Source organism: Chelonus insularis, unplaced genomic scaffold (assembly GCF_013357705.1).
Source record: "Chelonus insularis isolate UGA/USDA-ARS -01 unplaced genomic scaffold, ASM1335770v1 contig_41_pilon, whole genome shotgun sequence".
NCBI classification, from domain to species: domain Eukaryota; kingdom Metazoa; phylum Arthropoda; class Insecta; order Hymenoptera; family Braconidae; genus Chelonus; species Chelonus insularis.
Window position 1 is genome coordinate 910,277 of NW_023276571.1, and position 17,957 is coordinate 928,233.

The window sequence follows — 17,957 nt, forward strand, 5'->3', positions numbered from 1 at the left end:
TTGTTTCGTCTTTAATTGTCTCTTTTATTTTTCTAAAAATACGAATAATAATAATTATTATTGTTAATAAAATTTCATGACAGCTGAAATAAAAATGAAATCTAAATATAAATACCCATCAACTAGATATTCATCAATCCTTAAAGTCATTTTTATAAGATATAACAGATAAAATTATACGATACGTATTTCTCTATCTTAGCCTGTGTTATACAGCATGCACTAAATTTCATGATAGTCAGCAATAAAATTTTCAAGAATAAAAATATTAAAACTTTAAAAGCTTAGGATCAGTTATTCGACCATTTATTGGATAAATTTAATCCTACTGAAATGATTATTTAAACATAAAAATGATAATCAAAAATCAGATATCTCTTATTAAAATTTGTAATCATTATTTATTATACAGATATTTATTTTAGTATTTATTATTACAAATTTGTTTTCTTTAATTTAATAATTGAACAAAATATTTAACCCTGAAAAAGTTGTTTTTATTGTTTTAATATCTAATTAAATAGAAGAATATTTTATTGATTAATTGATTTGTAATTAAATTATTATTTATTTAAAAATATTTCATTCATTAATAAATTTAACTATTCAAGACAAATATTTAAATACATATCTTTTCTTCGAAAGATTTTAATCAAATTATTAATAATTATAAAAAATAGTCATAATGAGATTAATAATGATATGAACATTATTGTATTCGTTTATTTATATTTTATGCAACAATATATTTGCAATTATCCAATAAATACTTATAATTTTCCTCTGAAAATTTAATTCTGCGATACTTTTAAAAGTTAATATCAAGCTTATTGCAATACATTTAACCGATTTACTGTGTTTACATTTCTCAAAGTATTTAATCATTGATTACAAAATAATTAATTAAAAATCCATTTGATAAATTTATTTGGGTATTGCTTTTTTTTTTATTAAATTTATAATTAAAATAATAAATTCACTTAACAGCCTATATTATAAAATAATCAGTTTAAATAATTATTTAATAACATTAAATGTAGATTCCATTGTTTATTCAACGATATTATTAAATAGCAATTTCAATGTACTTGATATAATTACTACTGCCAATTATACTATTTAAAAGTAAAATATCCTACATTTTGTACAAAATGTCAACACAATGATAATCTACTTGAAAATCTCTGAATAATAATATTAATTTTACAGAGTGAAAATTCCGATTTCATTTAATGCCAATCTTAATTTATCGCTTGGACAGTTTAATAATAAACTCAAATTTACTGTGAAAAAGACCAAAAAAAATATTTTTTTCGTTTAGTTTTCATTTTTGTGAATTTTAAAATTACATGCTATGTAGTTAATATAAATTACCGTTTACATAAATGAATGAAGTCTAAATTATTTTTATGTGTTATTTATTCTTTTTTTTTAAATTAAAGGAGATGAATATTAAAAGTAGAAAAAGACATGAATGAATTTAAATAAATGCCTAAACCACACACTTTTGTAAATTTTTTATCCATATATAACAGATTCTCGTAGAAGTAGCGAAATATTTTTAGCCGTCACACAAATCACCTTTTTCCCACCTTCTTCATCTCTAACTCTTTTCCAAGCTATAAATCGAGACGACGCTTCCTTTATTTTCTCCACTTCTTTTCTGGTTCTTTTATTATAGTCTGACACAGATACTGAAACTTTGAGTAATCTCAATTACTTTGAAATAAATTGAATATGATAATTCAGTTGATAAAAACTATTAATATTAAATTTATATATTTGATTATAACATAAAAATATATAATTAATATTATAATATTACTTTATTATACTCTAAAAAAATTTAAAGTGTTTCCCTTTTTTTTTTTTCAATAAGAATTTAATGAAAAAGTGAATAAGAATAGAAAGTGGAAAGTAGCTTCAAGTGAGCAAGTTTAATCAATAGAGAGTTATCGTTTTACGTTTAAATTTTACAAGTGGTTCTGTGGAATATAAACTAAAAAAATATCCAATCTTTTTACTTAATAACTTTTAATGGATTATCAAGTATTTGAAGTATTCTTATCTTTTGCATTTCATTTTTTAGCCTACATTTATATTTATCTGAGTATTTATATATTAATATAAGTTAATCTGGAATAAATATAAGACAGTTATATGATGATGAATAATTTGGAGACTTCATTAACATCTATATAATGTAATACTTTTTAATTAAACTAAAAAACTGCTCTGATAGAAGAGATTTTTAATAGTTACAAAATGATTTTTTAATTATTGAAGAATTTTTTTCATATTTAAGAAGAAATCCCTTCAACTATTACAAATCTTTTCTATTTCTTTTTATCAGTGTAGATGTTGAAATGTTATGTGATAATTATTTAATCAAAATATATTGAATAATGTAAAATAAATATTGTACTATTTTAGATAAAAAAAACAACTCAATTTTTTAAATCTATTTTTATTAATAATACTTTGAAAAAAATATTACTGGATCAATTATTAATTTTTCTTTCATCAACTATCAACTTTACTTTCAAGTAATTCCACAATGACAGCCTTCACCTTGAGTCTTATTACTTTAGTCTAAAATTTATCGTGATCGTAGCGAGAAATGTATTTGAGTGTGAAGAAAAAGAAGAGGAGAAGCAAAAAAACTTGATATATATGATACATTTTCTATGACAATGGGATAAAACCCATTGAGGTGGATTTTTAGTCTACAGTGATAAAATACAAGCTAATGACTACCAAGTTATTTTTCATTAATAACAAATACTCATAATTCAAATGAATTTTTATCATATCATCAAAAATAGGATATATACCTGTATGTAGTAGACAGATCATGAAATGAAACAATTCATGAACTGTTTAATAAGTATTTTGGATTAAGATAATTGAAAATGACACGACAATTTAGATTGTATTAAAATAGGTAGAAAAAATTTTATTTATTGGTACATAGCAAGCTACCGTGACATCTGACAAAAACATTTGCTTTTTTACAAGCACATTTGTTGATTATGCATTACACGTCAGAAGTTCTGCATCTAAGATTTGCACCACATTTTTTGTAGATCTTCAATAATACCATTTATACCTAGTTGATTTTTATCACTCGATAGTGCTTTTGGAGAATCTACGAAAAGGTATTCATTAGCAAAAGGGCATTCAGACGTGCATCGTTCACCATGACCAGTCTTTTTCACATGGTGATTAAAGACTTCGTCAAACACCTCTTCATAGGGCACTATTATGGGTGTAATATCTGGATCTGAATTTTTTTGAATCAAATAGGAGTGACCATGAACAGTTCTAACGTCATATTTATTGAGCAAATTACATTCTCGTTTTGTTTTCTTTCCTCTGAAAGTACATTAAAATTAAAGTCAATATTAAAGAAAATATTAATTTTTAATGACATTATTGTAAATAATTCTACTTACAATTTATTTTTTGCGATCATTACTTCAGCGATCGTTGCTTCAACCTCCTTTTTACTTAAAGGTTTTTCAGATGGTTTATCAGCAAAATAATTGTCTAATTTTAAATAAAAATCCTCTTTATACTTGAAGCTAAAATTTTTGCTCTCACTCTCACTCATTATGAATAATTGATCTGATGTCTATTAATTAAAGTAGTTAAAAAACGTAATACAATAATTTACGGAATTAGCTGATGTCTGTTTGTCTACAACGGATATATTATGGTATTCCCACATGAATCTGTGCAAATCAGTATAGGTCATAGCAAATGCGCATGAACCTGTAAGTTCTTAAGCGCGAAATGTAACAATATTTAAAAGATAGAAGTATCTTGATTGCGCGTGCTTCGCAAGCACATAGCTATTACTTATGTGAACATTTTAAAATTATATTTCAAACAATTATCTATTATTTGATTTAATATAGCATCAAGATGATTTATTTAAACCCAGATTATACATTCTGAATATCCATCAAATGGATTCTTTTTTATAAATTATTTTCGTATATATAAAATGTATATCACTTAAATAAATCTATTTCTTTTCGAATTTTTTTCCAAGCTCCGAGATATACTGATATTATCTAGACGCACAGTATGATCCACAGGATGTGATAGGGTTTCACAAAATGATCACTACCAAGCATTGATAAAAGCGTGCAGATAGATCAGAAGCTTTATACACTCATCAAATAAAAAGAAAAAAGCCTTGGAGGATTTTCCTTACATAAGACCGTTCATCTTTTTTTAAAAAATGTTGATAGACAGTTAAAGAGTAAGAGAAAATGAAAAATAAAATAACCAATTTATTTATTATATCAAAATAATAATGGTGAAAATTTTCATTGTCTATTTTAATTTAAATAGGAAACCCATTGAAAAGCCACTGTATAATTATTGTGAGATCATAAAGATCATTGATTGATTATCGAACATGAAGCATCGTTAATTGAAATAATGCGACTCTAATCAAATGCATTAACAAACGGTAGCTGATTGTTACGCCGACGCAGTTACAAAACCACAAGAAAATCAATGAATCCTATCATAACTTTCTTGAATTTTATATATTTATAATTAATTGAATAAATTAGTATTGAATATTTTTATCTTATAATTATTTATTTGGACTAAAAAATTCCATAACGAGTTTACTAATTGGTTATTTATTTATTTTAAGTCTAGAAATATCAATCAAACTTCTCATTAGAGACTTTATTTTTTATAACAATATTAGAGTGATTTATTTAAAACACGTTTCGATAAAACTCACACTCTAATCTTCATCATCACTATTATCGATATAGAAACGATCTTCAGAAAGTCTCTCTATTCCTTGCTGAGTCTTTACCTAGGTCAGATGGGCTTTTAAGCTCTCATCGTAGAAATAAGAGAAGAAACCTTCTAGAGTATATAAAAACTGTCTGACCTATCAGAAACTTTTTCCCTAAAAAATGATAATAGAGAAATAAAAACAAACCGTTACTCTATTTATAAAAATACTTAACATTCAATCAATTTAAAATATTAGGTTGGCTAAAAAGTTTTTCTTCAAATCCGTTGGTCACAACATAAATTTTGTCGTATAAAAAAAAGTATGTAATCTATGGGCCAACTATAAGGGTATATGCAATTGTTTATTAAAAGGCAGATGAAATAACTTTGGTTCTTTTTATTAATTCTCGCATGCTGAATGAAAATATATAAATTATTTTTTCTTAAGGTGGTGCATTTAAAAGTTATAAATAAATTTATTGTTTAAATTCATTTTTCAGCTAAACTATGGAGAATAGAGAAAAAATGTTTATATAAAAAATATTCATTGTTCCAAGAAGAATAACTTTTATATAAACTATTTTTACTCTAACTTCATTATTTTAGAAGTTAAGAGTAAAACAAGTAATTAACAAAAAGAACCAAAGTTATTTCATCTACTTTAAAAAAAAAAATTTGCATACACCTCTTATAGCTGGCCCATGGATCAATGAGAGTACAGTTTTATAGTGACGTATTAAAAAAATCATCGATTAAATTGTGTCAATAGCTAACAGTTCATATTTTGTACGTGGACCATACAAAGAGGGTCCTCTGTTATAAAGTAAACAAATCGATGCTGCATTATGTTCAAATACAATACGACAATAGTTATGCTATGACCTACGTAATATCTTTATTAAGTAATTTTAATTAGAAATATTATTTTATTCTAGTTTTTAAAAGAGGACTGAATTTTTTAGCCAACTGAATATCTCAAAAAAATGATTAATATGAATTAATTCTATTTTATGCATGTCTACATGAAAGATAAAATATTAGATGATTTTTTGCTAATTAATTTTGAATTACCTTGATAGGAATTCACTTGGTAAAATAGCAAAAATTGAAAAAAAATTTCATTATCATTGAAAAGAAAGGTAAAAGATACTAATTGCGAATAGAATGAACCAAATGTCAGTATGTCTTTCATGATCATTGTCAATTAATAATTAAACTTTCATTTGAGAATGATAGGACTTTTATAGTCTAGTCAATATGCTTTGAAAAAGAGGAAAAAGTTTGAAATTTTTTAAATATTAATCGATTTAATTTAATAATTATATTTTTAGTGACGACAGATTACAGTAAGCATTTATGATCATATGTATTTTTTTGTTTATAAAAAAAATTACTTTTATTTTATTAAATATCTTGAAAACAACGTATCGGGGATTAAAACATGCTAAATGTAATTTTTAGAGCTTTTTATGAGGAATAAAATGAAACTAGTGCCAACTTTCTACGACAAATAGTTCTCGAGATATTTAATTGTTTATCTCAAAAGTTCCACTGTTTTTTAAACAATTGACTGTAGTTCATCAACAAATAAATTTTTTAAAATTTTTTTTCCTTTTAATCGAAAGCTACATCGATGCCAAATATTGACTGGACTATTATTAATGTATCAGGGGTATAGAATCAAAAATGATAAAGTCCACAAAATTATAAAATAAAGCTTTACATCAGAATACTTGAAACTGGAATTATCATAAAAATGATTAAATAATTTTTTTTTTTATTTTTAGACTTTATTATCTTTGATTCTATACCCATGATATTTTTTTAGCATTATTCTAAAGTATTTCCACTTATTTATCGTATCTTCTAATCATGTTTTAAGACAAAAAGGTACATGAATGTATTTTTTGTTTACAGATACATGGCGATAATGAATCCCTTGCGTCCAAGAATGGGTCGACGTTCGACTCTGTGTGTAGCTGTATTAATTTGGGTCGTGGGTGCAATTCTATCGTTTCCAATGCTCATTTATTACAAAACCTATACACATACTTTTTCAAATGGTGAAGTTCGGATAATTTGCTATGGAGATTGGCCTAATAGAGATAATAATGGATTTAGCTACGATGAGTACTTGTAAGTATTTGTGTAATTATTTTTCTTTTTTTTTTCTTTGATGCTTTAAATGTATAACTAATGATTCAAGATCGAAACTAAGAAAAGATGTAACTAGTGCTTAATGATGTTGTCTCATTTCCTACCTTCATGGCCACTCTTAAAGATCATTACGATGAATAGAGTAATAAAGATAGTCCTTGAATATCTCCAACATCTACAAGAATGTGATCTCAATGAACCAAAATTAAGTCTACTTAAAACTTCTCTACTTTATTTTTGATCCTTTATCGTCGACCAAAGACGATATTTTCATTTCTTCACAAGCTTCTGTTAATAGTAATTGATTCATAATTATTATTATAATAAAAAATATAAAAAGTGAATTAAAATTTAATAATTGATGAATATTCATATTAAAGTGCTTTTTATGTAATAAAGTTTTTAATACTCATAAGGAAAATCCGGACGTCTTACATGACTTTACCTTTTCTCTTATTTTATATGTTTAACTTAAGATCTTACCTACCTAAAATTTGCATGAGCTTGGAAGCAAGAACTGTAACATCCACCATCCCATTAGTGGTAGAATCTGTGCTTCACTCTTGAATGGATTTCAGGGTTGCTGTTCATTTCATCCCTCTTTAATGTTTTACATTAAAGAGAAAAACCACACCAAAATATAATTGTTTACTAACTGTTGTTTTCAAACTTTAAACAACTAAATTAACTTCTTCATTATCATTTTATGTATAATTTTAAAAAATACATTATCAATAGAAATATCATTTTAATATTTTCTTCAAATAAACTAAACAGATACAATACATAATTTAATTTTTTTTTTTTTTTGTTATACTTTTCTTTACGAGTTACTTTTTCATTATATTGGATTATTAGTCTTTCGGAAAGTCAACCTTATTCGCTCAAAGTTTTTTATATAAACTATAAAAACTGCATTAGTTATGGCCAAAAGTTTTTTTTTTTTTCAATTTATAACTTGCTTTCGATTAAATAAGTTTAGGGTAGTATATATAATTTTACATACTACTCAAATTTGAGTAAATGTCATAGAATATCATTTTATTTAATGATTAACAACATAAAATATTTATGAAAAAATTACATGGGATATATTTATTTCACGTGGGTAAAATTATCCTTACATGTGGTTTAAAATTTACCCTACAGTAGAGTAATTGTGAGACAAAATGACTGTGATAGATTTTTTTGTTCAGAGAAGAATAATTTTTACCCTAAATGAATGTGAAAAATTCCCCCATTAAAGAGTAATATTTACCTTGTGGAATTGTAAAATTTATTTATGTTTACCCTACACAATTGTTAATCACTACATAACGGTGGTAAATATTTTTACATGAGGGCTACATAGCTACTTTGGTGTAGGTGAAATTTTTAATTAAATTTTAGGATAATTTTTACCCATGTACTTGTATTCATCTACAGAAAGTAACTTTTGCAAGTCATTATACCAAAAGAAGGTAAATAATTTTATCTTTTTCTTGTGAACTAATGTCAATACATATTTCAAAGTGTCTTTATAAAAAAATTAAATTTATAAATGTTGCTGTGTATTTTTTTTTTCATCACAAAATAACAGAATTTGTAATTTTTCATGAGATTAAAAGAGCGAATTGGAAAAAGATTAATTAAATGTTAATTAAATTTTTTTCTCTCTATAAGGAATAAATAAAAATGTGTAATTAGTTAAAAATGCCAGTCATTTTTTTTACCAAACTTTTTCGTTAAATAAAAAAAAATAAAAAAATTGAAAAGAAACTTCTTCAATAATCAATAGCTGCAAAAAATATCAGACATGTTAAAAATGTAGAATAATTAATAAAAAAAAAAGCCAGCATTTCAATTTTTATTTAATTAATTTTTTTTTTAAATTATAAACAACATTATTTCGTGTTATATTGAATAAAATAAAATTACTTTTTTGTCTCTGTATTTGTAAAAAATTTTAATCAAAAAATGTGAACTTTACTTTTTTTTATCTTTCTCTAAATAATTTATTTAATTTTTTATAGGTATAACGTAATATTTATGATTTTGACGTATTTTTTACCAATTGGATCGATGACATTTACATATGCTCGTGTTGGTTTCGAGCTTTGGGGATATCAAAGCATTGGAGAAGCGACACAAAGACAACTTGATAACATAAAAAGTAAAAGAAGGGTAAGTTTAATTTTAAAAATGAAAATTAAATAAATTCAAATAATTTTTTTTTTCCTTTCACAAAACAAAACTTCTTTAAGACATAAATCATCTATGCTACCATTATTCTAGATTCATGAATATACCATCATACTCTATATACACGAGTTCTAGAAATGGAACACTCTAGGAGTATTGTGAACAATATTGTATAAGACTTCCTGCTTAGGACTACGACTAATAAGAACGTAAATTCTTGTCAGACTTAAATATAAATTATCTGTAAAATATTGTTATGCAGACTAGTGTATTTATTTACGTCATACTAAAATTACCCAAGTACTAGGATATTCGTTTCATCGATCAGTTTCTATAATATATTTACATATTCACTTAGTAACAAGTTTAATCGATAGTTTAGAATTTTTTAAATAATTGAATGGTGATTTAAACAATTTTATTGAGAATTTTTTTTATCAAAGTGCTCTCAAAATGCATCGATTAACTCTTTAGTAGCTAAATCATTAAACTGTGTCTTGTTTAATTGAATAAATATTTACGTTAAAGCAAATATTTCAAAAAAAAATACTTGAATTAATTTTTAATATTAAAATCAGAGAGAAAAGTCTTTTAGATAAATACATGATTATTTATAATCCTCTAAGTACTATTACAAATTTTATTTTCTCTTTCAAGCTATTTAAGGTATTTTATGTAAATATACTTTAAAAGTCAAAGTCAAAGTGCACATATTAAGTTTCTCACATATTCATACTTGCAATTCCAACTATGGCTTATAGTCATCATGAATACTTTCAACGAATAATAATCTTTTTCTCGTACATTTGAGTATATATTAATTTTTATTAATTCAGTTCGATGCTTATCATTTTTAATGATGAATAAAATAGAAGTAAAAATTATGTTTATTGAAAATATTTGAATTTTATTGAAAATATTTTCTCGATATGAAAATAAAATAAACCATTGGTGGATTAATAATTTCAATATTCATATTTATTCAAGATAACAAACATAGGAATGTCACAAAATAGTTTTGTGGTATACGATAAATCATAAAAGATTGCTATAAAACAATTCTAGGTATGAATATGTTTGAGAGAATTAAATTATTGAGGTCACAATTTATGGAAATATGAATAAAGTTCTTTAGATGAACTGTAATTGAAAAAATGTAAGAAAGCAAAGCCGAAAATTAATTTTTTTTTTTTAAATATTACCAAAGACAGCTTTATAATAGTTAGAATAGTTAGTTTTTTTAAACAAAATATTTAAAAATAAATAGAAAAATTGTAATTCATTAGACACGCTTAGGTGCTCATACGAAATGTAACTGACTCTGATGAGTCACACGAAATTAATCTGGCTAAATTCTTAGCCGCGTACACACACTCATTTGACATCACAAATATAAATACAAGTGTAAACAAGCGTGCATTTAAACTCAAGTGTACAAACGTGAATTTGACTACATCTAACGAATACTGATGGATGTTAAATTTCTCCAAAATCCTAGAATTAATATTTAAAGTATCTCAATCGCTTTGAATTGTATAAAAAAAAATCTAGGGCCCTATAAAAATAAAATAATTATTAATGACAATAAAATATGAATATCCATAAAAAATTAAATAAATGGAATCTTAGGAGTTAATTAGGATTTTAAGTCAAACAAGGTAATTTTTAATAAAATTAGAATCTTTTTATAAGAACAATTCAGTAAAAAATGCAATAATTTTTAGAATAATTTATGATTTAATTTTCTCAAATAATAATTACCATGATAATTAATTGAAGGTGTTAATGAATTTAAGGTATTTCGATTAATTGAAACCGCATCGAAAATAAGACCCCATGTTCTTTGAAATAAAATTAATATTTTTTTATTAAATATACACACTAGATTTCTGCATATTGATTAATTTATTTTCTATTACTTTAAATTATTATTAATTATTTATTTTTTTTAACAACAGTACGATAGAACTTAATTTTCGTTTAACTTGAATTCTAAACAATTAATCGTTTTTTTTTTTAAAACAAACATGTTATTTTTTAATAATCTTTTCTTTTAATACAGTTAAAAAAAAACCATAAGAAAAAAGAAATTTTAATCGAAATACCTGAAGAAATATTTTTAAACAATTAATATTATTATTTAAATAAAATACATTAATTGGTCATATTTCTTTATATTGGTATGTTATGTGTCGCATCAAGAATTTCAAAAACCACAAAGAAGCCATAAAATGGTTTTTCGGTAGAGTAGTCAGTAGAAATTTATGACCAAAGATACATCTTTACTAAACTAGGATTTTCGAGGAATTTTCAGCTTCGACTTATGGTCGAAATGTGCATATGTTGTGGATGAATAAAATAAAATGGATAGTTGTCGTCTATTCATTTATATGTCAAGTACTAATATTTTTAAAATTGTCCTCTGAATTGTCAATATTGATTGGGTTTCAAATAAAACTCCAAATTACCATTACTTGGACAGGTATTGTAACTTGATACAACAAAAGTCGATAACACTCTAGGAGATGCGATCCCCAAGCATCGAGAGTAACATCAAACTAGTGCAGTCTGACCACAATTGTGGTTCAACTACTGAACTATATAAAATTCTTGATAGACACATCAAACAAATTTTCAAACCGTGTAAACCGCAAATAGAAGTAACTATATTTTTTATCTCGAGATCAAGAGCATAGATTGTATAACATTAAATAGTGTATTTGCATTGAAATTGCGAATATTGGTATTTCGAGCATCAGAATGTTCTTACTATATTTAATTGCTCTAACTAAAATCAAAGCACCGGAATTCATATTTTATCACATTTTTACCAAATTAAAGAACCAATTAAAATATAATAGACTTCTGCTAGAAACTTTTTGTATTTTTTCTATAGTTATTAAAAAAAAATAGAAAAAAAAAGAAATAAGAAACTGCACGAGACGTCGACTAACGATCTTCTAGAGCTTAGCAATTTTGTCACGACGTTGTGTTAATTTATAAAATGATTTCATGCGAAAAATAACAATATATCATTAAAGAGAACTACACTTCGCTTGTCATAACTACTGAAAATTTTCTCTATTTTTCAAATAAAAACTCAGAATCTCAAGAAAAAAATAAACACACTGCTAATGAGGTGCATTTGATAAATTTATTTAATTTTATCAAACTATAACAAGTAAAAAAAATAAGTCGGAGTGCACTTTATGCCCACACGATGAACTTTTCATTCCCATTGAACGTTTGTAATCATATTTTTTTTATTACAATTTTATAAAAATCTTATCTAGGAGTAGGGAAGGCAAAATGAAACACTCCAGAAAATGTATCAATTTATTTGAATAAGTTCAAAAACATTTATTAATTTTTTTTTTATTATTCTTTCAGGTTGTAAAAATGATGATCGTTGTAGTGGTGATATTTGCAGTCTGTTGGTTACCATTTCACGTTTACTTCATAGTGACTCCTTACCTACCAGAAGTGACGAATGAACCATATATTCAAGAGCTTTTCCTGGCAATATATTGGTTAGCGATGTCCAATAGCATGTATAATCCGATTATCTACTGTTGGATGAACTCAAGGTACAAAATTAATATAAAATAATTGAATAAAATAATAATAAAAATAAATATAATATAATAATAATAATAATAATAAATAATTTTAAAATTCATTAGATTTCGACGAGGCTTTGCTCAAGTATTTTTCTGGTGCCCGTGGATAAAGGTGTCACCAGAGCCGGCACTTTCGAGATCTGAAGCAGTCACGTCAAGGTATAGCTGTACAGGTAGTCCCGATGCTCATACGCGGATTTCAAGAAACGGTACGTCTACGTGTTCGTCTTCGGACCAGAGCATTAGCACCGTTGTGCCGACCACGCTGCAGAGGGGCTCGATAATTGAGCAACACGAGATATTCCTCGCGCGTGGTTGCGCTACCAAGGACCACTATAGACTTAACATTGACCTTTGCGAATTTCCTGCATCTGCTCTTACATCCTCTGAAGCCTTTAGGGATATCACTACCACTATCACTTGAGAATTTACCAATGCCTGATTTTAAACCCAAATGAATGTAATTCTAATTAATTAATCAATCAATTCAATTTATTTATTAAGTTCGTATTATCTCGTGATACTGATTTTTCAATCATTTATTATACTATTATCAATTGGTCTATTAAATTAACGTGCTGATCAATCAAATATCTAGTAATCACCATATCTAAACACACCAACAATTGAACATATCTATTCTACACAAGCTTCTTATACCAAAAGATTTTTTCCGTTGTTTCTCTTTTATCAGGCACCGTGCGAATACCATTGCAATCCACAGGAGGAATGGACTTCGGAAACAGCCACCGCCATCCAACACATCGACGCGGCCATGCTCGACGATACAGGACGTCAGAAACAAGGGGACATATGTCTTGACAGAATGAAGAGTTATCACAACAACGAGTTCACACTTGGATATAAATTATTTCATATTCTCATCTTCCTTTAACTAATAGACAATTACTGACCAAAATAAAATTATTCTGCTCAATATTATGAGCCTTCATTGCAAGTCAATTTTATGCACTTCATTTATAATTAATCAATTTCATACATTTTGAAGTATTATCATTATTATCAATTCAAGTAAATAGTTCAATACATTTTAATACAAATTTTCCATTTTTTATTCAACAAGTATTGAGAATTATGAATTTTTCTTTTTCTATCAACTTCTTTTATAAAAGGACCAATGATCTGTGGTACCTGATTAGGTTCCATAGATTTAAATCAAAACACTTTTTTTTTTATCGTACATCTAGTAGGTATAAAAATTAAATAAATAAATAAATTAATGAAAAGTTAAATTTAAAAAATTTATTTATATATATATACATATATATATATATATATATAAAATATATAATTGTAAAAACAATAAATGTTAGATTTCCACATAAAAGGCTTAAATCATAAGAAACCACGCGCATGTTTGCTGAAAATAAAGGTGCTTATTTGTGAATGCACAATCATTGTGTTCTTAAATACAAAAGTTATAATAATAAACGTCAGGTTGTACTAATGAATTATTTCATTTTCAAACGAGAGTTAATGATTTAAAATAATAGATTGGGGAATATTATTTTAATAAAGTAATAATCAAATTTGTGCCAAAATTAATCACGAAATTCATTTCAATCATGTTTTTGTACGTTGTAACAACATCATTCTATTTTTATAGTATAATGTGATTCAATAATTACTAAAAATAAATATCAAACTGCAATTGATATTGACAGAATTAAAAAACCCCCATACTTGATAGAGTTATTTATCGATGGCAAACATAACAAAATCACTTTTTTTATGTATAATTGAACGACAATGTTGTTTAATATTCATAGAAAACGCAAAACTAATAGATGTATAAAAAAAAAACTCTCTGGGAAAACCAAACGCTTTCTAAGATAAATCATGATTATTAGATTTAATTATAACATTCAATATTAAACGTTTGTAATTATATCTAAAACTAATACATAATTCTGTAAAATAATGTAAATGTATTGAAAAAAAAATTCGAAATTTCACTAATAGAAACCTGACGGTGCTACGAATATAGATTATTCATGGATAAATAAAAAAAAAGGCAAAACTGAACGTAATTAATATGAACAAATAAATAATTTAATAAAATAAGCTTCTTCATATTGTTTATTTTCATTCATTTAATCTAACATTATATATAATTCCATTTGTTTTTTGTTTCATTAACATCTTTATTTGTTCATAATAATTTGACAAAGTTTTGTGGATTTTTATACATAGAAATTGTTATTCGATGCACCTTATGATGTAAATTGTTGCCAGGGACTATAATTTTGTAAAAATGATAAATTATTTAAAAAAGAAATTGTTAGTATTAATGTCAATTTAATAAATTGAATGTATATTAATTTGTGGTTGTATAAAAGAATATTATTAATAAACTTAAGAAAAGGTAGACCTTTTAAATTCATGTGTCCTTGTATTTTTAACAAGTCAAATAACCATTTTTCTCGTTAAAATTAATAAAACTGAAATCAACATTTAGGCTAAAAAATTCATTTGATAGATTATAAATTAATATTGGTTTGATTTTGAGGAAATAAATGTAGTGTATATTGAAATGATATTAAACAGGAATCATAATCAATCAAAATGACACACATATACAAAAATAATTAGTTTTGTTCACTAACAAATATAAAGAAAAGATATTCTTTTATCAAATTATAGCTTAATGTAATCTTTCAACAATCGAAATTCATCAATATATAAATTGTAATACTTTAATAAAAATATTAAATAAAATGTATAAAACAACAACAAATAAATAAATCAATATTTATAGTAATTATGAGAAAATATGAAAAAAAGCCATTAAAAGACATTCATTTTGCAATTCATAAGACCGTCATCTGATGTCACTACACGACTACAATCCCAAAAAAAATATATTTTATAAAAACATCATTTATGCTCATTTTAGTTTTTTTAAAGAAATTTTTAATTGTCTTTTATAATTAAAACTTAAGCTGAGGTTTTCTATAATCTCATTAATTATGTGTTACTTTGTAATTAATAATTACATTCTAACTTGTACCTCAAAGGTTTTTAATCCTCTCGCATCAAAGTTAAACTATTAAAAGCTTTTTTGTAATTGACAGATTATCTAAAATTGTACTCATTCAAAATCTTACTCACACATCCATAGCTTTAACATTAAAAATAAGTATTTATAAAAAAAATACTGTTTTTAAAATCAAATTTTATTATAAATACTATTGAATTTAAAGAAAATAATGCAAATCATCGATTAAAAGAATTAATTTCACTTGAATTATTTTTATCATTAATTGATAAAAAGATAAAGTAATGATTGGTTGTGAGTTAAATTTGATATAAATGAATAATCAATTTTTTCAACCCAGCTAGCACAATGAGTATAAAGATTAAGAGATCATACGATAAATATATCAAGATATATAATAAACTTACTCAATAAATAATTGGTAATATTTTAATATAATAATTCCCACCTCATAGTGAAGATAAAAGAGTAAATATCTTAAAAACACAAAAATCAACTCAAAATTTTTAAATAAAATGGAACATTTAATTTTTGTTCTAAATAAAATAATTGAAATTGGAGTATATAAAATAGGTTGAAGATATTTTTATCTAATAAATTATAATATTGGACATATATAAGTAAAAATTACATTAAATAGTATAATTTTTAAAGGCATCTTGATGATTGTTTTATGACTAGACAATGAAGTTATTGACTTATTAACAAGAAAAATGATTTACATTTATCCTTTGTGTTCAGTTAAAATAAATAATAGTATTATTACCAAATATGTAAATGGAAAATCATTTGATGATTTATAATCACAATAATATTCTCATATTTCATTGTAATTGTATTTTTAAATGATAAACTAATAAAAAAATATTTAATTTTTTATTCAAATCAACTCTCAGTGATAAATTTATCAACTATAATTCATGGTTTCATTATGAATAATAATAATGAAAAACTTATATGAAAAAATATTTCCTTAATTTACTTCTTTTTATTGGATAAAAATCCATTGCTATTTTTCCTTCTTTTCTATTGACATGATCCCACACTGTACATGAAAATGTCTTTGAATCCATTTTATCTACATAAAGGATTCCCTATAACAAAAATATTCTCAATTTATCGATCTATTAAGTTCAACTTTTACGTAATTTTTTAAATTTTTATTACCCGTAAATGATCTATTTCGTGTTGTACAAGTTTAGCAGACCAATTTTGCCCTTCCCACGTAAATGGATTGCCGAATACGTCTAATGCATCAACTTTAATCCGTTTAGCACGAGGTACATGTGCTGAAAACCCTAAAATACTTGCACAACATTCTGGATATTCTGTGGTTTTAAAATCCAGAATTTTCATTTTTGGATTTATGAATACTTGGAGAGGAACTATTTCGATAGGTTGACCAGCATTTTTTACATTCAATTTATCTTCACAATGTTCTTTGGTCGTTTCTATTACAATAACTTGAATAGGCATACCGATTTGAGGAGCAGCTAGTCCGAATGCCTCATATTTTCTCATTACTGAAATTAAGTGATTAACAAACTGAAAAAAATGATAAATTTAATTGATAATTTTTCTATTAATACTTTGCAACAGTTTTTGTTACAATTTATAAATAAAATAGTTATCAACCTTCTGAAATCCATCACACTTTATTTCATCTGCATGAACAGGTCGACAAGGTAAACGTAGAACAGGATCACCTGCTTGGCAAATGTGATTATATGGAGGTTTCTTTTCTACTGGTTCAAAATGTTTTAGAACCATTTGTTCTATTTTACTAGGACTATAATTTCTAACATTACTCCGAGTAGCAAAATATTTGCTATTTAATATACATCGCAATCGAGACATAATATTTATTTCTTATAAACGTTATTTTTTTTGTCAAATATATTTTTATAAAAAAATATGCATAAATTAGAATTATTTCAACGATATTTTCAATAATAAAAATATTTACAAAAACACCCAGTGAATGAATACTAGGTTATTTTTCTTTTAAACCTTGCACCACTACAAGTCTATAAATGGACATTTGAGTCAACAAAGTTGAAAGTATTACATATAATAAATAAAATATTGATTTTATTATAAATAACAATAAATAACAATTATCGGTTAGAATTCAATATATTTATTGTTTAGTTTTTTAATAAACAATCACTATTTTTGCAATTTTTCATTGTATAGTTTAGTCAAAAATT

At 24.9% G+C, this 17,957-nt stretch overlaps 2 protein-coding genes across 6 annotated transcripts in view; one reads left to right on the forward strand and one right to left on the reverse strand.

Moving 5' to 3' along the window:
- Positions 1 to 15,240, forward strand: part of LOC118069596 (tachykinin-like peptides receptor 99D) — a 58,131-nt gene extending 42,891 nt beyond the window's left edge. For 2 of the 5 annotated variants that reach the window (XM_035087809.1, XM_035087808.1), the window contains exons 3-7: positions 6,688 to 6,906; positions 8,940 to 9,090; positions 12,499 to 12,695; positions 12,792 to 13,188; positions 13,423 to 13,546. In XM_035087809.1, the coding sequence (XP_034943700.1) occupies positions 6,688 to 6,906; positions 8,940 to 9,090; positions 12,499 to 12,695; positions 12,792 to 13,152 (928 nt within the window). In that variant the 3' untranslated portion in view covers positions 13,153 to 13,188; positions 13,423 to 13,546. Of the gene's footprint in view, positions 1 to 6,687; positions 6,907 to 8,939; positions 9,091 to 12,498; positions 12,696 to 12,791; positions 13,189 to 13,422 lie in introns of all 5 variants that reach the window. The other 3 variants (XM_035087811.1, XM_035087812.1, XM_035087810.1) reach the window with 3 other exon arrangements.
- Positions 15,241 to 16,650: 1,410 nt separating this feature from the next.
- On the reverse strand, positions 16,651 to 17,935 carry LOC118069650 (peptide deformylase, mitochondrial-like). The gene is made up of 3 exons (XM_035087915.1): positions 17,383 to 17,935; positions 16,915 to 17,292; positions 16,651 to 16,841 (listed from the first exon to the last, which is right to left on the reverse strand). The coding sequence occupies exons 1-3, from the start codon at positions 17,602 to 17,604 to the stop codon at positions 16,701 to 16,703; spliced, it is 741 nt and encodes a 246-aa protein (XP_034943806.1). The 5' UTR covers positions 17,605 to 17,935; the 3' UTR covers positions 16,651 to 16,700.
- Positions 17,936 to 17,957: the final 22 nt, after the last annotated feature.

Bases quoted from the DNA above. Each gene is read 5' to 3' on its own strand.
- LOC118069650 (XM_035087915.1), bottom strand. From the start codon at position 17,604: ATGTCTCGATTGCGATGTATATTAAATAGCAAATATTTTGCTACTCGG. The intron at 17,293-17,382 runs GTTGATAACTAT...CATTTTTTTCAG, and splicing joins AGTGTGATGGATTTCAGAAG to TTTGTTAATCACTTAATTTC. The intron at 16,842-16,914 runs GTAATAAAAATT...TTTTTGTTATAG, and splicing joins ACGAAATAGATCATTTACGG to GGAATCCTTTATGTAGATAA.